Source organism: Trypanosoma cruzi, genomic scaffold, assembly GCF_000209065.1.
Source record: "Trypanosoma cruzi strain CL Brener 1047053517045 genomic scaffold, whole genome shotgun sequence".
Classification (NCBI taxonomy): domain Eukaryota; phylum Euglenozoa; class Kinetoplastea; order Trypanosomatida; family Trypanosomatidae; genus Trypanosoma; species Trypanosoma cruzi.
Genome location: NW_001849548.1, coordinates 240,517 through 260,633, shown reverse-complemented (window position 1 = coordinate 260,633; position 20,117 = coordinate 240,517). Strand labels below are relative to the sequence as shown.

General features: G+C 54.6%; 3 protein-coding genes and 1 pseudogene across 3 annotated transcripts, besides 11 other annotated features; all 4 read right to left on the bottom strand.

Annotated features, from left to right (window-relative positions):
- Positions 1-20,117: a sequence feature (areas not merged during assembly with more than two copies in the genome that could not be assigned to a particular haplotype).
- Positions 1,737-1,773: a microsatellite.
- On the bottom strand, positions 2,105-3,037 carry Tc00.1047053503585.10 (mucin-associated surface protein (MASP), putative; the record flags this gene model as incomplete). Its single annotated transcript, XM_804810.1, has 1 exon — positions 2,105-3,037. One exon carries the CDS (start codon positions 3,035-3,037, stop codon positions 2,105-2,107), a length of 933 nt encoding a protein of 310 aa, XP_809903.1.
- Positions 3,958-8,690: a mobile genetic element.
- Positions 9,450-12,691: a mobile genetic element.
- Positions 13,134-14,454: a mobile genetic element.
- Positions 15,409-15,444: a sequence feature (AT_rich).
- On the bottom strand, positions 15,666-16,265 carry Tc00.1047053503585.70 (mucin TcMUCII, putative; the record flags this gene model as incomplete). Its single annotated transcript, XM_804811.1, has 1 exon — positions 15,666-16,265. One exon carries the CDS (start codon positions 16,263-16,265, stop codon positions 15,666-15,668), a length of 600 nt encoding a protein of 199 aa, XP_809904.1.
- Positions 15,778-15,912: a microsatellite.
- Positions 16,988-17,454: a mobile genetic element.
- Positions 17,281-17,301: a sequence feature (AT_rich).
- Tc00.1047053503585.80 lies at positions 17,599-18,579 on the bottom strand (annotated as a pseudogene).
- Positions 19,200-19,230: a microsatellite.
- Positions 19,567-19,755: a sequence feature (A-rich).
- Positions 19,984-20,117, bottom strand: Tc00.1047053503585.115 (mucin-associated surface protein (MASP), putative; the record flags this gene model as incomplete). Its single annotated transcript, XM_804812.1, has 1 exon — positions 19,984-20,117. A coding segment is annotated over one exon (134 nt), but the record flags the coding sequence as incomplete, so codon positions are not given.

The following is a 20,117-nucleotide window of genomic DNA, read 5'->3' as shown; positions in this document are numbered from 1 at the left end:
TCCGGTCAGCATCGCTGCTCCTGCAGCGGATAGATGGTTCCATCGGGAAAATGACGCCGCCACAATTCATAAGGGCCGGCGTATTTGTGTGTCGTCACATTCATCGTGAAGGCAACGGTGGCCCCTTCCTCCTTCCTTTCACAGCTGGCAGCACAGTTGCTACATGTGTGCACCGCATGGGCCACATGGCACACAGCACCCAGCTCACCATCTCTGTAATGCATGCGCACATCAAAGCCACTGAAAGTATAATTCTCCTACTGAGCCTCAGCATCGGCAGCAGAACACTTCTTCCACGCCCACACACACGCGACAGCTCAGGCTGCCGTCACTCGGAGCACACGACACATCCACCGGCACAACCACCGCATCCGCATCACCAGATACATCTCCAGCACTCCCAGCAGCACAAGAGCGCAAGGACCAGCACGGCGCCGCACCGTCACCACCGCAGTCAACAAAATTTCCTACCATCCCGCCATCAATGGGACACGGAGCCCAACTCAGCGCAGTCACACGCGGTGCATCACACCCGCAGGAAAATAGACTCGGGGTGCGCTCCCTCTCCTCCCTCCTCATGGCCACGGAAGAAGACAACAGGCGTCACACGCAACTGCCAGCATGCATTGCAAAAGGTGCATCCAAATCCACTGCAATGTGCATCTTGTGTGTGTGGTTGGTTGTGCCTGCAGCAACACAAAGCAAAGAAGTGGAAAAGAGGGAGCAGAGTATGTGGAGAGACGCACAAAAATGTACAGCGGAGACGCATAACGGAAACAACAACAAGAAGACCGCTCAAACTCATGACTGCACTGCAGCCCAAGCAGCGGCCATTCACACAATATTTATTGAAAACAAAAAAACGTCCCCTTCGTCTTATGTAAACCCCATCACACAAAATAATTATAAATGAAAAAGAAATCGTCCATTACTGCTCCACACAAATTTAAAATAAGAAAAAAATCGCCTGGCTGCCATGTGGCCACACCAAACTGTCTGTATGTATTTTGCCCACAAAAGAAAATTAAAAAGATGGCTGCGTGTGCTTCGACCGTCCGACCCTCCGTGTGTCCGCACATCGTTTATATTTCATGGGGTCATCTGCGTGTTGCTGCTCCCCTCAGCCCTCTCATCGGCGTGAGTGCGGCCCGCAGAGCACAGTCACTCGTGTGTGGGGACTGAGAGAGGCACGCAGACATGACGGGAGTCGCGTCACTCCATCGGGAGAGTGAGCGCAGCAAAAGAAAAAGAAATCATCGGAGGGGAGAGAAATGCTCACGAGGCCGACACCGAAGGGTGCGCCACCGCATGAAATAAACACGCAAAGCAAAAAAAATCCTTAAAGAAAAACACGGCGGCAGGGTGTGGCTGTGTGTGTGGCGCTGCGGGTGTCTGCCAGCCCTGGCCGCAAAGAAAACAAAACAGGAGGGAAGAAATGTGTGCTCCGCCCCACAGGCCCTCGTCGCACGCCCACACGTCACGGCTCCCTCAGCGCGCCGTTCGTCGCGGCCCCTCCTCATGCGTGCAGCAGGCGAGGCGCACAGGGCCGTCGTCATGAGCGTGTCGGTGGGTGTGCGAGTGGAGCAGTTGGGCGGGAAACACACGGCACCCCTCGCAGGAAGAGTGCAGCAACAAACAATTAAAAGAGGGAAGAGTAGAAAAGAAAACACGTCCATAGTGATTGCCCCCCAAAAGCAAAAGAAAAGCAATAAAGAGTTTTGAATAAAAGACACACAAAAAACAAAAGCAAAAAAAAAATAATAAACAAAAACACTCGCAAAACCAGAAAAAGCAAGAAAAAACATTTAAAGTATTTTAAAGCAAACAGAAAAGAAAAATTAAAAACACTTAAAACAATCGTAAGAGAAGAAAAACAAAACAGTTACGGTGCTCCGCCCATGCAGCCAGGCAGGACGGCAGCGGTGCGTGTCGTGCAAAAGAGAGCAACAACGGCCTGCATGGGTGTGCATGCATATATACAATGGGCACATTATTGTGTGTGCCTCGTGGGGTGAGGTGAGGGCGAGAGTCCATGCAAGGGGACACACACACAGAGAGAGAAGGACGAGTGTGTGTGCGGGCGGTGCACGGCTCTCACTCACTCTCACGCGGCCACCACCGCAGCCGCAGCCGCACACGCAACAACAAGAAGAAGCAAAAGATGGGAGGTGGTGTGGGAGACCGCGGTGCTGCCGTCACTGTCGCCAGTCGTCGCTGTGCCATTTTTCGGAGCTGCGGCCTCGTCTGGTGTTTTTTCCGTCGTATTATCATCCTCAGTTTCGCTTTGTTGTGCTGCTTCTGGTTGCGGCACTGACACGCCACTCGCAGAGCTGTGCTGTTCATTCTCTGGTTCTGCTTCTGGATTTCCTTCCGATTCTTCTTGTCTCGTCAACACCGCCGGTGCCTTTTCTCCTTCTGCTGTTACTTGGGGTACATTTGCTTTATTGGCTGGAGGTGGCGTGGGAGAGCTGTGGGTGCCTTCACCGTCCTTCGAATCTTCAAGGGGCAAATTGGGGTCCGTGTCTCCGTATTCTGTTTGATGGCCGCTGTCACGTTTCTCACTACCAGTCAAATGGGCTTGATTGGCTGTGTTCGGGCCTCCATCGCCATCATTGTCGGAGGTTGAGACAGGACCAGGAGTCTCTTCAGTTTTCTCAGAGGATTCTTTGGATCGAGAAGAGTCGCCAGAAGAGGCTGACGCATGTTGGGATGGAGTCAAAGAGGACTGAGCACCTCCCTTCTGTGGATCTGTTGCGGAGTTCGTAGTTCCGCCTGCACCATTTCGTGAGACTTCACCGCCACTTCCAGTCGAACCAGTGGAAGAACCAAGCAATCCCGTAGATGTCGAATCCGTCTCACCCAAAAACCAAGATCGAATTGAACTGTTATATACACTCTTGTGCTGACCGTGATTAAGGCAGGATTTATCGTCGCTTTTACATTCCTTGTACGGCCACGCGTAGCCACCGCCGGCACCGCACCACAGCACGCAGAGGGCACACACCAGCAGCACACGGCCAGTCATCATCATCGCCATCACTCCTGTCACTTGCGTGTAGCCTTCAGCACAAACTAACAACACGTCAACGCAAAGCAAAGGCAGAGAAAAGTCACACAGTAATACGCACAGTAAAAAACGGCAGCAGCCCTGCAGAGGAACGCACACCGACCCGCACACCAGAAGTAAAAAAGCGATATCAAAACAAAAAAAGTAGTTGAGTGCCCAACGGGAGTCTCCTCCTCCTCAAAAGAAAATACACTTCAGCAGAATCATCATTTCATACGCCATGCAGCAAAGCAGGACTGTGTTTATATGTACATGCGTACAGTACCTGCACAAGGAAAAAAATATTACTGTTCCACAAGCCCACACAACATCCCACACATTTCATGCGGCATCCGGCCTGCTCCTCCACTCCTCCTTTTGTGTCGTCCGTGGAGCGCACAGCCGTGGGGCCTGTACCGCGTGTAGGCAACAGAAGCAATCAAGAGGGAAAACAATTCGCTCATGACGGTGCGCAGCAACTGACCATTAAGTAAAACAAAAGAAAAAGGTACTCCCATTGTTCCATGTAAACAACATTTAAAAAAAACATCAAAAAAGAAAGCCAGCAGGGAACGCGGCACATATTCTCCGTGAGAAGTCGCAAATCCACACTCCGTGGCTCAGAACACTGCCACAACCACACAGTCCCAAAAGCAGAAGCAGCAGTGGTGTTTCCACACACGAGGTGATACGTTCGCCACTGCTCACCGTCGGCAAGGACAAGTCACCTTCGAACTAGACGTCTCCACTCTCTTTTATTTTTTTGTTTAAAGAAGATGTGGTCTGTGTGGCGCTGCTGCACGCACCGCTGTTTGTGGGCTCCTTAGTGGCGGGGCGTGTGCTCGAGGACCATGGATACAGTCCCATCGCCCGTACACATCGGTGGTATTGGACGTAATGATGTCATTATATTTTTTTTTCTACTCTTACCGGCATGTCTAGCTATACAATGCCATCTGAGTGCCGAAGAGGTGGTCGGGCAGCAAAATGAGTTTCCTGCTATGAGGCAGCTGCCATTGAGAGAACTTTCCGTGACGGAGGTCCTGTTCAATGCCCAGCCGTTGACGCACAGCCAAGGTGCCTGGACATTCTAGAAGCAGATGGTGCAAGGTTTCCTGCGGGCCGATTGGCGTGCTTGTGGAAGCTGGCTGATCCTGCGGCAGCAGAGATCGACTCCTGGCACTGCTGTTTCGATGTCGAGTGGCGTCTGGGTTGTGTGCGCAGCGACTTCTGTGCGGTGCGGTGCTTCTCCGTGTGGGGAAAACCATGTCACAGAAATCGCATTTGAGCTCGGGAAGCGGTGGGGGATGTTCCGGATGAAATGACCGACAGTGACTGACGAGACCCGAGAATCCCGTCAATGTGGAATCACAGTGCGGACATTTCTCCTTCCGACGGTGTGTGAGGTTCCGTCTTCTTACTGGAGAGACGTCTTCGCCCCTCGCCGACGGGGGAACAGTGTCCGTCCCCGGTGCGGTCGGATCGTTGTTAGAGCGCATATATGCAGACTGTTCCGGTTAGATGTTGCAGAAACGGCATTGGTTCATGCAATCTCTCACGGCCCAGCATAGTCGGCCCCAGAGCTCAGATTCCCCGCACCTTGCCCTTGCGAGGTGAACCAGTTCCTGACGGTGGAGAACTTCCTGAGTGATCAGGTCCTTACCGCTGAGATCGGATGGCCTTGTGCCGCAAAGCAAGTAGCGATAAGTGTCTTGACGAATGGTACTACGCCACTTGTTGGTGAGCTGGGTAGTCAAACATGTCAGCAGATCCGTATGCCATAAAGGTGCGATTCCTTGCTCCGTGTATTTTCCGGTTGCCATAGTCTGCGTCGCATACTGATCTGCAAGCTCGTTGGCATGTACTCCACAATGTCCGTAACAAAACTGCAGGTGCACGGACCAGCCAGCACACGTCAGTGTCAGGAGACGCTGCCAGATCTGATCCTCCGTCCAGTCTGTCTGACTAAGCGGGCCCTTGTTTAGAGCCGCTAGAAGAGACTGACTGTCCGTAACCACAAGCAGGGTTTTACGCCTGTGTTGGATACGAGGGATCATCAGCTTCTCTAGGGCTAGAAGCAGCGCACGGGATTCCGTCCTGTAGCTGCATGGGCGTGCACCGCAGTGTATACTGTCCTTTTCTATTATCTCCGATGAGTTGAGGGATTAAAGGAGTATGCCAACCCCTGCTGACTTGGGGACGTCGACACCGCCATCCGTCGCGAGTATCCATAAACGATGGCTGTGCAGCGCCAGAGCCTCTTCGCTGACCCTGCGCTTTTCCCGTATCAGCTCTTCTTCGTCAGTTATTGAGTGGTCTATCGGAAGTTCCACGGCGATGGTGGCCCGGTGAGCGGAGGCGCAAACCAGGGAGGAATGGAGCTGCGAAAGAACCGCTCCTCGCGTGGTGAGCTCTCGGTGATGCCATAGTCCTTTGTGTATGCGTCTACAAAGGCATATAGCTCGTCCCGAGATAATGGCGAGATGCGGAAACCAGCGCGAGGCGGTGGCTCAGGCGGGGGTCTCCGCATCCAGTCCATCTGACATGCGCGTGTGTTCTCAAATATTGAGAGCCGCGCGCGCAGGCAAAGGACGTGGAGCGGCGGCATATTAGCCTCCAGCAGTGCGGATTCCGGGTCGACAGTGCTCGGAACCCCGCTGACAATGCGTGCCAGAGTTGCGTACGTCTTCTGCATCTCATTCTTCGCTGAATCCGTCGCCACTGCCCATATGAGCTCGCTGCCATAGCGTAATTTGGAGCACCGTGTCCAATGACGAACGTGCGTAGGTCATGTGGAGATGGTCCCGCCTCTTTGTGCGCTATGCAGCGTAGCTGCGATATCCGTTGCGAAGTGGCAGCGCATTGCTTGGTGGCCGCCACATTTAGCGTCAGTCGTGGATCGATATCGATGCCGAGAAGCTTCGTAGTTCGCGATGCCCCCATGGTCATGACTGGGATTTGACATCCAGCCACTACCAGGGGCCACCTTCCTTCACGATCATAATCTGACTCCGTGTGCATGGAGAGTGTGAACCAAGCGGCTTCACGCTTTGACGGGTTAATGGCCAGGCCATTTTCCTGACTCCATGCATGCAGTCTTTTAAGAACCATGTTGGCAGTGGGAATGGCGTCTTCCCGGGACTGCCCCCTAACGATAATAGAGAGGTCGTCCGCGTACATGTCCGCTGTGGCACCCGCAAAGCTGTTCAGCAGACTGAGAAGTGGGTGTGCGTAAAGGGAGAACAAATACGGTCCCAGCACGGACCCCTGAGGAACTCTTCGCAGCATGGGACGCCGATCGCTGTGTCTGTGGCCAACTCGTGTCTTCGCGTAGCGACCACATAGAAAGTTTCTAAGCCACCTTCTACAATCCACCCCCGGAATATTAGCCAGCAAGCGACTGAGGACTCGATGATCTATGGAGTCAAAAGCCTTGCTGAAATCAACCAGCACCAGCAGGGTCCGATGGGGTCTGTAGTGGAGTTGATTGCCAATACCGCTCTTCTTGGGAAGGCTCACTTGGAAATAGTGATTTCTATTATGCTCCACTTCGTGTGTCAGGTGTGCCAGCTGCATCGTCGTAGTACGCATACTACGATATGCATACTGGTGGGGGTGTGCGTCCACACCCAAAGCAATCTCTTCAGTACCATTTTCTCAGCAACCTTACTCACAATGGAAGTAAGGCTGATGGGTCGATACGACTCAAGCAGTTCCGGCAACTTGCCGGGTTTTAAGAGTGGGACGATGGTAGCGCGTCTCCACTCAGCCGGGATCGTACCGGTCATCCAGCTGTGGTTAATGCAACGAAGAAGGAATCGGAGGCCCTTTGACGAAATATGTCGCAGTGCCTCACTGTAGACTTCATCCGGTCCGGGGGCCTTGCCATACGGCGTATTACGTAGCGCAGCAAGCAGTTCCGTAGAATTAAAAGGTGCATCAATAGGGGAGTGAAGATGAGCAACTAAACCAGATGTGGTGGCAGCTTCGTTTTTATCCTGTGGCTCAGAACTAGATAGTGAAGAACTTGAAGTAAATGAGGCAGCAGACTCGCTGTTGTTCTGCTGCCCAAAAAGAGAAGAAGCATTAATGTTCAAGGATGCACTCTGTCTTTTGATGCCTTTGGAAAACCTAACTCCCTTGTGAGAGAGGTGAAATGGAAGAAAGATGCGATTGAGAGCATTCGCTGCTCTCCTTGCTGTTTTGTAAGTGTGTTGACCATCTCCTAATAACATTGATGTGGGAGATGGAAGTGATGCCTTTTTTCGTCCGGAAATGTATTTCCATGCGAGTGGCTCGCCTGGATTTAACTTGCTAATGCGACGTGGATACGTGTTGCGCAAGCGCTCTCGGAGTAGGAGGAAGAATTGACTCCTTGTCCGTTGCATTTCTGCCTCACGGTCGGGCGTCGGTGACTGTAGATAGCGGGCCTTGCTGTCCGTAGCAATCCGCTCTGCCTCCATGAGAGTGTCGTCCCAAAGCCTGGGACCGTCCTTGTGCATGCCGCGGGGGCAATGCCGTCGATACGAAGTTATAAGCGCTCTCGTGAAAGCCTTAATGCCGGTGGACTGCTTTTTATAGTCGTATGCCGGAAGTTGTGCGTCGAAGTCCTTGATGAATAAATCCCACTTGCACTTCCCCCAACTGTAGAAAAACTTAGGTGCCGAAGGTATGGTATCCTTAAATGCCTGATGCAGCGTAAATGTCAGCATATAATGATCACTAAGCGGCGACACGGAAGCTGACCAATCCGACACAGTCAAATGCTTTGACCATGTCAGATCGATACAGGATCGTTCTCTTGTGCCACGGGCATACGTGATCTCACCAGGGGTGTTAACCAAGGTGAGTCCCGCATCCGTGCACAGTTCTAAAAATTCTGCGGCAACCTCGCTTGGAGAAGTCTCCAAGAATGGCTCCCACTGTGGGTGATGCATGTTGAAATCCCCGCACAGCAGGAGCGGCGACGAGGCTGGAAGGCAGTTTACTAACCGCCTGAAGGATTGCGTTACTTGCGGTGGTGGTCTCATATAGGCACTCGCTACAATAAGATCACGGTTCTGGTCCAGAGCAACCTGGACCACCACCACTTCAAGGCTGGTGTCATGCTGGGGGATGGTGAGGGGTATACGCTTGGAACGGAGAGTTGTACGCACCAGCACCGCCACACCGCCTCCCTTGCCGATGCGCGACTGTGCATAGAGCACATAATCTCAAGTGTGCATGCTGGCGATCTGCTCTGACGACTTCCAAGTCTCCTGAATGGCTATTATGTCTGCTCCTTGCGCCATTAATGTTGCGATTTTTGACGGCGTGAGGCAAGAAACGTTCATCTGAATTACTGCTATGGGGCCTGGGTGCTGCTCAATGTCTCCGCTTAGCGGTAGCTTTTGTCGTTGCGCGTCACATACGGCACGCAAACGGTATTTATAGCGCTGATAAGCGCCGATGGAATTCAGCAGCGGATGGAAATACAGCTCCGCGGGCAGCCATGTAAATGGCTCCATCTGGTGCCCTTCCGACCCGTTTGTGCGGCGCCTTTCACCTCTCCGCGTGCAGCGGATGGGCAGCAGGCGCTTAGCTTCATCCCTAGCAAAGAGTGCTCCACCCTGGCACCACGTTGAGGTGGCCGGCTGAGCCAGGGGCCAATATTCATCGCAAAGCGGCTTGTTATCTTGTTTTGGTTGTATGCTGCTACAATAACGAGTGGGTAGCGCAAGGGCCGTCCGTACAAAAGTGGCAAGTATTCCGTCGTGCGGGCTGGGGCAGTCCCACACAGTCGCAGTCCAGTTCCCAACGACGAGGGCATTCCCGCAGTGGATGAGGCGGTGGCGGAAGAGCCTGGTCCATCTCGAGTGCCCGCGGTTGTGCTTCCTGCGTGTCTTGCCTGCTGGCATGCTTGGCAATTTCGGTGGCGACCTGCGCGCGAGGCACCTGTTAAGAAGACGGCGGCGCCATTGTGGCATCCACATGGGAGGCCTTCGCAAACTATTGTAACGCCAGGCTGAGCACGTCCGGCATGTGCCCTCATATTGTGGACGGACAAGCGCACTCTGCTGCAGGTTGGGCAGGAGGACGTCAATCCGCCGCTCGCTGGTCGGCAAGGAGTGGCGGTGCTCACGTCGGGAAGAGGTTCTGGCGGAGGCAGCGGCGGGCCGGTCACTCAGTGAGGGAGGGACGGCACCACCGACACAGAGGGTTACTTGTGATACGAAGGGCACGCGCAGGCATGTCGAAGAGTGGGCAGGTGTCGCATCGCGCCTGTGCGCAGTGCCGCCACTCGGGGCACGATGTCCGGGTCGTGCCAGGAATAGAGTCCTCGCCACACCGACAGGCGCCTGTCATGCGGTGTGCGCGCCCTCCTTTCCTCCTGGGCATCCTTCCATTATAACCTCTTGACGGCGGTGAGGAGGTCCACGTGCCAGATTGGGCCGCCCTCCTGCGGGAGGGATCGTGCAATCATGGCTTGTTTGTCAGCGGCCTCACTGCGTGGAATACCGCAGTGTGAGGGGAAAATATAAAATCCACAGGGTGACCTCGCTTCACCAAGGAAAGCAGCATAATCCAAATTTACTCAGTAACGCGGTCTCGCACGGTCGGTGGGCAACGCGGGGTGCCTCAATTGCCGAGAGGGATTCCGTTTCCTCCAGCATTCGTGTGGGCGATTGGGATGTTCCCAGACAAGGAGGTATGAGATGTCTAAAAACATTTTCGATCGCAAGGCAGCCTGCCCTATATGAGCATGCGAGGCTGCCAGCTGCTGCACGATGGACCTCCACAGGGAGATCATTTGTCGTGGTGGAGCCATACAATAGTGCAGCGGATCCAGATGCAAACTCAGCGAGAGATGAAGAAACGTCTGTCCATAATTCAAAGTCACAATCCCCCAAAGAGGAGTGAGTAGAATAAAAAGCCGTGCGCCCGACATCGTCAGAGGCGTCTTCGGCAAACAGTGGCTGATAAAATCTCACGTCGTTACAGATCACAGTGTCCCAAGGAAAAATTCGATGTTGGGCAAGAGGAGCACGAATGTGGTTGTGGGGTGTCCCAATAATGTCACAGACGCGTAGCAATCCATTAATAGCAGCATCTCTCGGAAGCGGATCGATGTCGCCGCTTTCCCATGCATGGACGGCGGCATAGGTTGCGAGTAGATAAGGGAACGCAAATCCTCGTGATCATGGAGGCGTATATAGCGTTCGTATTGTGTGAGTGCACGACGCCAGAGTACCTTCCGGAGCGGAAGAATATTGGCCTCCAAATAGACGGATGTGTCTTCCGTAGATGCGCTCAGGCCAAGAATGTTTTGCTACCGTCGCGGTACCGTACCTCCATATTATGGAGGTGAGTGGGGGCGAGTCACGGGACAATTGCCTCGCCATTATGAAATAGCACACTATGAACGCATCCAATCAAAAAGGATCGCATGGTGTGATGGGACGCACCAGCCTCCGCACCCAGCCGCAGCTGATTGCGGCGTGGCATGGTCCTCTTTGCAGCGGTGGAAGCATGCGTGCCAAAATTAAGAAGACGATTAATGGTTGTGCCCAGCAAGCGCACTGGGCGTGACTGAATGCGTAGGTTCCCGCTAACAAGATGGAGATCGACCATGTCCTCGTCAGACAGTGTGTGTGTGAAGAGATGTAGAATAGAGCAGCTTCGCTCTTAGCGACGTTGATTTTTAGGCTGTGCTCGGCAGCCCATGTGGCCACAAGAGACAAGAGCGGTCGCATTGCCGCAGCACAGGCATGGATGTCCGCACCTGAGGCAACAAGTGTGTGTTCGTCAGCGTAAATGAATGCGGAGGCAGAATAGATGCTGTCCATGCGGCGCAGCAGGTCATCCACACAGTAAAGGAAGAGTTGGGGTCCCGGGACGCCGCCTTGCGGTGCTCCAGCTGAGGCGAGTTGTTTCCGGGAGTGCTGTTCGCGAGTGCATACCCCAACATAGCGGCCCCGCAGGTAGTTGTGCAGCCAGCGTTTGGTTCGAGGCCAAGGCGCGGAAGTCTGTCAAGCATGCCGAATAATTTCCCATGGTCAGAGTTGTCGAACGCAGTCGGAAAATCAATCAAAACTACGAGCGATGGCGACGAGGGCGTCGTGTGGGGGCGTCGTCTCCAGGGCGCTCATGCTCCACAATGCCAAACTCATTCAGTCCACGGGTAATTTGTCGATAACAAGTGCCACCACGTCCGACGTAGAACGCGGAGGTGCAAATCCGAAATTGACGTGGGTGGTGCGGCAATAACGCTGACAGACGGCGGTGAACCATTCCTTCGGTTAACTTTGGTAAAACAGAGAGCAGCGTGATGGGTCTGTAACTCTCTGGGCGGCATGGATCCTTCTCAGGTTTGGGATAGGAATGGTGTCCACCGTATTCCAGGAGCCAGGCAGGCTGCCATTTGCGAAGGAGTTGTGGATCATCGTTCTAAGTTTGCCACGCGCGACGGGCCCGAGACGGTGCAGGAATTCATTCAACATGTCGTCGGGGCCAGGGGCTGAGCCAAGCAAAGAGTCACGGATGGTCACGTCAAGTACATACGGCGGGAAAGGCCGATCCATTTCCCAGCCACCAGGAAACAAAGGAGTGCAGCGAGCAGCAGCAGCAGTATAAGGTAACGTGGCACGTGAAACTCGCACAAAATGACGGACAAGCAGATTTGCCTGTTTCCGAGGCAGGGCGCATACGCGGCCAAGTTCAGTGCGGAGCACAACCGATTCCAGAGGATGAGGGTGCGGCGCCGCCATGCCGTGAAGATATCGCCACCTCGGGCTGGGTGAGGCTCCAAGTCTTTTCGCGCGGGCCTCCAGAAGCACAGCGGAGCAACGGCGTAAGGCTTGATTTCGTTCCTCCCTTTTTTCGGGTACATTAGGCTCAAAGTAGGCTGTCTCTGGGTGAGGCAATGTGTGTGCTTCGTGTGCTGCTTCTGCGGCGGACTCGGCTTGTTCCATTTCGTGTGTCCATATCTTTTTGGAGCTGTCACGGCTGCCGCGCGGGATGTGGCACTCAGCTGCTCGCACGATACCTCTGCGAGGATCCAACCATGTGGACGCGGTGGCAAGGAGGGTTTCACACAACGAGGTGGAAGCAGGCCAACCCGCTTTACGCAGGGCAAGGGTGGCTTTCTTCCGCCGAGGCAGCGTGTTTGCTAGTCCTGGAGTGCCATCGTCCATCTCGACCAAGTAAGATATTCAGCAGTGGTCCGAGTCCATGTAAGGGGCGAATGTCCAGTGGGAGATGCGTAGGGCGCAATACGCAGCCACGTCAGGGGACGAGGCATTACGATGTGTGATCCGTGTTGCCTGTGTCGGGTCATTTGCCAGTCCAAAGTTCAAATCAATTAAAATAGCAACGAAGTTCTCTCCTCCAGTCCTTGATGGTATATATGACTGTCCCAGAGTTCACGATGCAAATTCGGGTCACCCGCGATAATCTCTTCGAGCCCAAGCGGCAAACGATATTAATAAATGCGGATTATTGACCAATTGCTGTGGGAGGGTTGTAGAGATTCGGCACGCAAATGCTGGAACAGCCCGGCGGAAATACACGGACAGCAATGGTCTCCAGGAGGTCAGTGCCAGGGAGCGACAGGCGCTCGCACGGTAGAGAGTGGCGCACCAGAACGGCAACACCACCACCGCGCCCAGTGAGGCCCGAAGGTAGTCATTATGGCCACATAATCTCGTCGCCACGCCACCACGGTTATTTATTTCCTGCAGAAGAACGATGTCAGGTGGACGCTGCTCCAATCGCGCCGCAAATGCAATATTTTTCACGGACGAGAGGCCTGCAATGTTGAGCTGCCAAACAGTGATGAAGCCATCCTCCTCGGTGCCAGGGTTCGTGTGGACGTCACCGCCACGGGTGACATCAACGGAGTGGCCGCTGCGAAACGGTCGTGCAGTTCTGACCAACAGTCTGCGGGCAGACCGCCTCCCCTCCCCGCACCGGGCATGGCTTGGAACCCTCTCGAGGGGTGGAGTCGTCTTGGTCTCCGTCGTGCTCGCAGCAACGCCCTGCTGCGGAGTTCCTACATGCAACCAGAGCCCAGCACCGCGAAAAGGTGCAACGTCATCGCTGGGGACCGTGGATACTCGCAACGAATAGCGGTGTTGACATTCCCACGTCAGCCGGTATTGGCATACTGCTCTCATCCCTGCATTCCTCGGAGATAATAGAGAATATCAGTACCAACGGCGGCGCACGCCCATGCAGCTACAGGACGGAGTCCCGTGCACTGCTCCCGGCCATGGAAAAGCTGAGTGTCCATCGTATCCAGCACAGACATAAAACCCTGCTTGTGGTTACAGACAGCCATTCCCTTCTAGCCGCCGTCACCAAGGGCCCGCGCAGTCAGACAGACTGGACGGAGGATCAGATCTGGCAGCGTGTCTTGTCGCTGATGCGTGCCGGCTGGTCCGTGCAGCTGCAGTTTTGCTACGGACATCGTGGAGTACACGTTAACGAGCCTGCAGATCAGCATGCGACGCAGAACACGGCAATCGGGCAACACACGGAGCATGGAATAGCACCTTTATGGCACACGGACCTGCTGTCATGCATTAACACCCAGCTCACCAACAAGTGGCGTAGTACCATGCATCAGGACACCCACCACTACCTGCTTGGCGGCGCCAGGCCATCAGATCCAGGCGGCAAGCACATAATCACTCAGGAGGCCCTCGACTGACAGGAACAGATACACACTGCACGGGAAGGGTGCGGGGAATCCGAGCTCTGGGGTCGCCTATACTTGGCCGTGAGAGATTGCACGAACCAACGCCGTTTCCGCAACATCTCACCGGAACAGTCTGCTTTCATGCGCTCCAACGACGATCCCACTGCACCGGGACGGAAGCTGTTCCCCCGACGGCAAGGGAGGCCGATGCACCGCCTGTGGAGAAACGGCCCTCCACACGCCGTCGGAAGGAGAAATGTCCGCACCGTGATTCTACATTGACGGGATTCTCGAATCTCGTCAGTCACTGTCGGTGCTTTCATCCGGAACACCCTCCACCGCTTCCCGACCTCCACCGCGATTGCTGCGACACGGTCCTCCCCGCACACAAAAAAAGGCACCGCACCGCACAGAAATCGCCGCGCACACAACCCAGACGCTACTCGGCACCGCAGCAGCAGTGCCAGGAGGCAATCACTGCTACCGCAGGATCAGCCAGCTTCCACAAGCAAAACAATTAGCCCGCAGAAAACACTGCACCATCTGCTTCTAGAATGTCCAGACGCTCTGGCTGTGCGCCAACGGCTGGGCATTAAGAAGGACCTTCGCACCGAAAGCTTCTCTCAATGGCAGCTGCCTCATAGCAGGAAACTCATGTCGCTGCTCGACCACCTCCTCGGCACCCTGATGACATCGTGTGGCTAGACATGTCGGTAAGAGCAGGGAAAAATAATAACAATGAGCATTCCCGCCACTATAGAGACGTGGTGCATCTTGCGATCCCGCTGGCGGCTCTCCTCTTCCACCGCTGCTTTGCGCAAGAGGTCACCACAGTCATTTTTGTGGTTTGATCGGCCTCGTGTTGCGCTCCGAGTCCTCCTCCTTCATCGCCTTGTGGTGCTTCCTTCGCCGTCCCTGGCACCTGTGACTGTCCCGTGACGGTTTGTTCCGAAGCCTGACTGCCCTGGGAGGTCCTCCCGCCACCAGCATGCACTCCACCCGCTGCCTGCTCGGATGCGTCGGAGCGTGGGGATGCTGTGCCTGCAGATTGCCCTCCGCCCAAAGACTCCGGTCCAATTGCACGCATCCGAGCAGCAGACGCGCTGCCAGTGCCGGATGGAATGCAAGTGCCACTCCGCAATGGGTCGCTGCTGGATTGGTCCTGTCTCGTCGGTGCAGTGAGTGGTCCTCCCGAGGTGGGATTGGGGTCCTCACCCGCGGTATTTCCTCCACCCTCCTCGTCTTCCTTGTCTGCTTGACTGCTATTTTTTTCAGAGTTCACATTCCCCTTCGTCCAGAGCCACCGGCCACGGGCCCACCTTCCGCAGCCATCACACCCCGCGCGTGCCCAGCAGTCACCGCGCCATCACCCGCGGCCGCACACGCACCCCGTCGCAGCAGCCCTCGCTCACACGCACGAGCAGCTGCACATCACTGCAGGAGCCAACAGGACGCAGAGCACACGGCCAGTCATCATCACGAACAGTGGAGTCGCCTAACGCTGCGGAGCCAACCTGCGATAGCACGAGAAAAACAAAGGGAGACACGGCCGCTACACTACGCACAGCCACCGCACAGCAACAAATGGCAGCACCCCAGCAGCAGCGCACACACCACGAGACAGATGGAATCAGTACGATTGCAGAGCTCGCACACCGCCCCGCAAACCACAAGTTTAAAAAGCAATAAAAACAATAATTAAAAAACAATAATTAAAAAAGAAAAACAAACCCAGGGCTCCAGTGCGCATGCTTATGAGTGTGTCCGGGCTGCGTTCAACGTGGCGGATGCGGAGCACAACGCGGAGCACACAGCACGGCAGCAGAAGCAAGTGAAGCAAAACACAATCATTATTTCCTCTTATTTTATACAGTGAACCACAACACACACGCACAAATCCCCGCGGTTGAGTGCTGGAACGCACAGCCCGCATACACCTCTTCAGCCCACAGCGGTGTACGCCAACGCGGATACGGCGAGCACCAGCGGGGCACACACCCACGCAGAGCTGCTGAGGCTGCCGTCCATTTCGCGAAGACGTGACGGTGCGCGGGTGGTCGTCGTGGTTGGCGCCTCTGTAGTCGTAGTACTGGGTGCCTCTGTTGTAGTGGTGGTCGTCGTGGTTGGTGGCTGTGTTGTGGTGGTCGTCGTAGTTGGTGGTTTTGTTGTGGTCGTCGTCGTGGTTGTCTGAGCAGAAGTTTCAGACTCCTTACTTTTTTGTTTCGCGGATGTTTCAGTGCGACTTTTTGTCCCTGACTTGTCTTCCGTACTTTTTCCTTTTACCTTATTGGGATCATCAGTTGATTTCGGATCTGGAAAGGTCAAACCTCCTCCCTCTCTGCCATCATCTCCCGGATTTGCAACGGGCCCCAAACCTGACAACTCTGGCTGACCGGCCGTCGGGGTTGTTGGCTGTGGTGGAGGGCGCGGTGAAAGGGGAGCGGCTTCAGCTTCAGTCTCAGTCTCTCCCACGCACACGGACGGGCAGCAGCACAGGGCAAGCACCAACAGGGCGCACAGCAGACGGCACGTCGTCATCATCGTGAGTGTGGTCGTTCAGTGGTGTGGAGTTGATCTGCACAGTGAGGGACATGGAGAGCAGCAGGGGAGACGAGAGGTGCGGCAGACACACACAGAGGGCACACCACATGAGGAGAGGGCAGCAGCCAGGCATGCACCGTACGCCGCACACCACGCACGACACACACTCCAATCCACGGCAGCAGGCACACACACAGCCCTGCCGCAACACCAACACACAGATGGAGGAGGGAGAAGCAAGCAGGAGCGGCACACAAGGCTCCACCGCATGCACATACGGCGTGAGCGGTCCGTCGTGCCGGCACCCCTCACGGAGGGTACGCACACACACAAGAAGAGGTGCAGCGCACACAGCAACACAAAGGCAAAGTAACAATAAAAAAGAAAATCCCCGCACACCACGTGAATTGTTGGCCCACGGGAAGTGCAGCCAATATTCATCACAAAAGCAACTCAGTTGCCCTTGACCCTCGTTCATATTCAGCGCAAGGAATGGAAGAGTGCAGGAAAACATTTATTCGTATTTCTTTTTGAATGTTGGCAGATGTCCGTATATGTTGTTTTTGCGGAGGGCAAACCTTCATGCCTGGGTCGTGTGTCGGGAATTCCTGCAGGGTGCACAATTATGTTTTTTCCCACCTGTGAATGTTTCTTGTGTTGGTGCAGCCAATAATTCGGTTTGTGTTGTTCCTGCTTCCCTTTGGTAAAGTGCTGCAATAAAGAATAATCTTCTGAGCCGCTGGCCAAGTTCTGAGTTTCTCAATAATAGAAACCAAACAAGATAGAAATAAGTGAGGGATCAACGGAATAATAGTGGATTCACCACACCCTAAAAGGCTTAACACCGGGTGACTGTATGTTTATATACCATCCGTCAGCCACAATCGTGGCCCGCTCACTCTATTCGGATGGGATACATATATTTATGTATTACTTACGAGGTGGCAGACTTTTGGGGCCCTGCAGCCACAAGACCCCGCCGCGTGGTGGAACCAAAAGGGGGCGGGTGAGACGGTAAAATAAAAATAAAAAATATCCGGCCGCTGTCGGCTCCCTAAAGTCGTGGCCTCCCCAAAACTCATACGGTAGAAAAGTGTCGTAAAGACGTGTATATTCGTTTTGTCAGGGTATATATATATATACATTAAGGCAGCCGGCTCTCCCGCGATCATTCTCTACGCAGGCTCCTAAAGGGCCCAAACACACCCACAAGACGCCCAGCAAGAAAAAAGGGAAACACGGCGTGACTGACACGACTCAAAGTCATGTTTCTAAAACAAAGTGTGGATGATTCCGTCGACGCCACACCCGCACCATATGCCATCAACGCCTCCACGGCAATAATCCTGCAGCGTGCGGAGAGGACGTTTCACGAGTGCATTATTGGCGGAGCCAAACAACTGTACCGTCAGCAGATGGCAGCGAGCGGCAGGGGAAAGTGAAGGTGGTGGGACTGTTGGGGAGGGTCTATGCGCAGTGTCCCTCACAAATACGAGGCGGGTGAAGTGAAACACACTCGTCTGGACGTCACCGGCCACCAAGATGCATTGCTCCCTGCTGTAAATATTGATGAGCTCGAGGCTGGGGCAACTACTCGCAATGCGTGAAAGTGTCTTCCTGCACTGACGCTGCGATTCACACTAGACGGGCAACTTCAGAACAGTCGATCCCCAGCAGTAAAATGCAGCTGGCAGTGGCGCTGTGGATTCTCAATTCCCCTGGCAACGGAGGGCGGAGAAGACAACTGGTCTCCCCAGCTGCGCGGCATCCATCCATTCACTCTGTGCGTCCGGAGTGCCACGCAGCCACCCTTGAGAGATGCAGCGGACAGACCCCCTTATTTTCGCCTCGATCCGTCGACTAAGACCTTCGCGGTGCTGTCGGCACACCCCGAAGTCTCCCTCGTGCCAGCCAAGCAAAAGACGCACCCGTTGAGCATCGTCACGTGCATCGATGGCCACGCAAATAAATACCCACCGCAACGCAAAGTGTTTCTTATTGGGCAGCAAAAGAAAACTCGAGGCGGCGGCCTGGACAACGCACAACAAATCACACGCCAGGCAACGCTGAGATACATGCGAAAGGGCCAACGCGGGATCAGCAGCACAGCCATTCGAGAGCTGTTGCGTGAACTCCACGGCAAATGGATCAGCCTCAACGCATGGGGCATTAATTACGGCGGGTGACGGCGCGAAGGCCAACGGTTCCGCAAGGCCGGGAATTGTGGGGACGGCGTTCAAACCCTCCCGGGATTAGTGTACAAAGACACGCAAATAATCCGCCCCTCGGTGCAAACCGTCACCATAATCCTCATCGCTCTCTTTGCCGTCATTCGTATTGCCACACTCAGAGCCGGTGAGGGAAGGTGCTGCCATGATGATTGTGACATCACACTGAATGAAACAAAACAATGCCTCGAAGTGGGCCGAGTGCAGGCATCCAGTCAGGCAGCGACACGCCGCACTTCTTAGCAATGTACGAAGCAAAGGCAACGAAACAGCTTTCATCCGCCATCGTAATCTCGTCCAGCAGGTTCGCCCTTTTATTCCTCCTTCCTTCGGCGCCTCGTCCCTCTCCAAGACACCAGCTGCCGCTGCCGTGGACCACGCTCCTGCCGCAATCACTCTCAAAAAGAGGGAGGAGTATGTGGATGTGTCGAGAGCACAGCGACTGTCATCGCCGGAGAAGGCCATCGTGGGACCGTCCGTCACGCGTCAGCACACAGCAAGCAACGCACGCATCCGGCAGAGCAAAAACATTCTTGCAGAACACTGTGCAAATACATGTGCGTGTGGGTGTCTGTTGGAGAAGCCGAAAAGAGGAGCACAGGGAGGCACATCAGCACGGCAAGAGGCACAGCTGGAGAGCGGCGTTTCATGCGGTACGGACACAACCTCAACAACCACGCACAGTGGCAGCAAACACAAGAGCAAAAAAACAAAACAAAACAAAACGAAAGAAAACACGGCGGCAGGGTGTGGCTGTGTGTGTGGCGCTGCGGGTGTCTGCCAGCCCTGGCCGCAAAGAAAACAAAACAAGAGGGAAGAAATGTGTGCTCCGCCCCACAGGCCCTCGTCGCACGCCCACACGTCACGGCTCCCTCAGCGCGCCGTTCGTCGAGGCCCCTCCTCATGCGTGCAGCAGGCGAGGCGCACAGGGCCGTCGTCATGAGCGTGTCGGTGGGTGTGCGAGTGGAGCAGTTGGGCGGAAACACACGGCACCCCTCGCAGGAAGAGTGCAGCAACAAACAATTAAAGAGGGAAGAGTAGAAAAGAAAACACGTCCATAGTGATTGCCCCCCAAAAGCAAAAGAAAAAAAGAGATGGGGGAGTGAGAGAAAAGAACAACAAAAAGTAAAAACAAACACAAAACGAAAGAAAAAAATCACACAACCAGAAAAAACAAAAAAACATTTAAAATATTTTAAAGCAAACAGCAAAGAAAAATTAAAAACACTTAAAACAATCATACGAGGACAAAAAACAGAAACGGTTACGGTGCTCCGCCCATGCAGCCAGGCAGGACGGCAGCGGTGCGTGTCGTGCAAAAGAGAGCACCAGCGGGCCTGCATGGGTGTGCATGCATATATACAATGGGCACATTATGTGTGTGCTTCGTGGGGTGAGGTGAGGGCGAGAGTCCATGCAAGGGGACACACACACAGAGAGAGAAGGAAGAGTGTGTGTGCGGGCGGTGCACGGCTCTCTCTCCCTCACTCTCACGCGGCCACCACCGCAGCAGCCGCACACGCAACAACAACAAGAAGAAGCAAAAGAGGGGAGGTGGTGTGGGAGATTGCGGTGCTGCCGTCACTGTCGCCTGTCGTCGCCGTTGTAGTTTTCATGGCTGCGG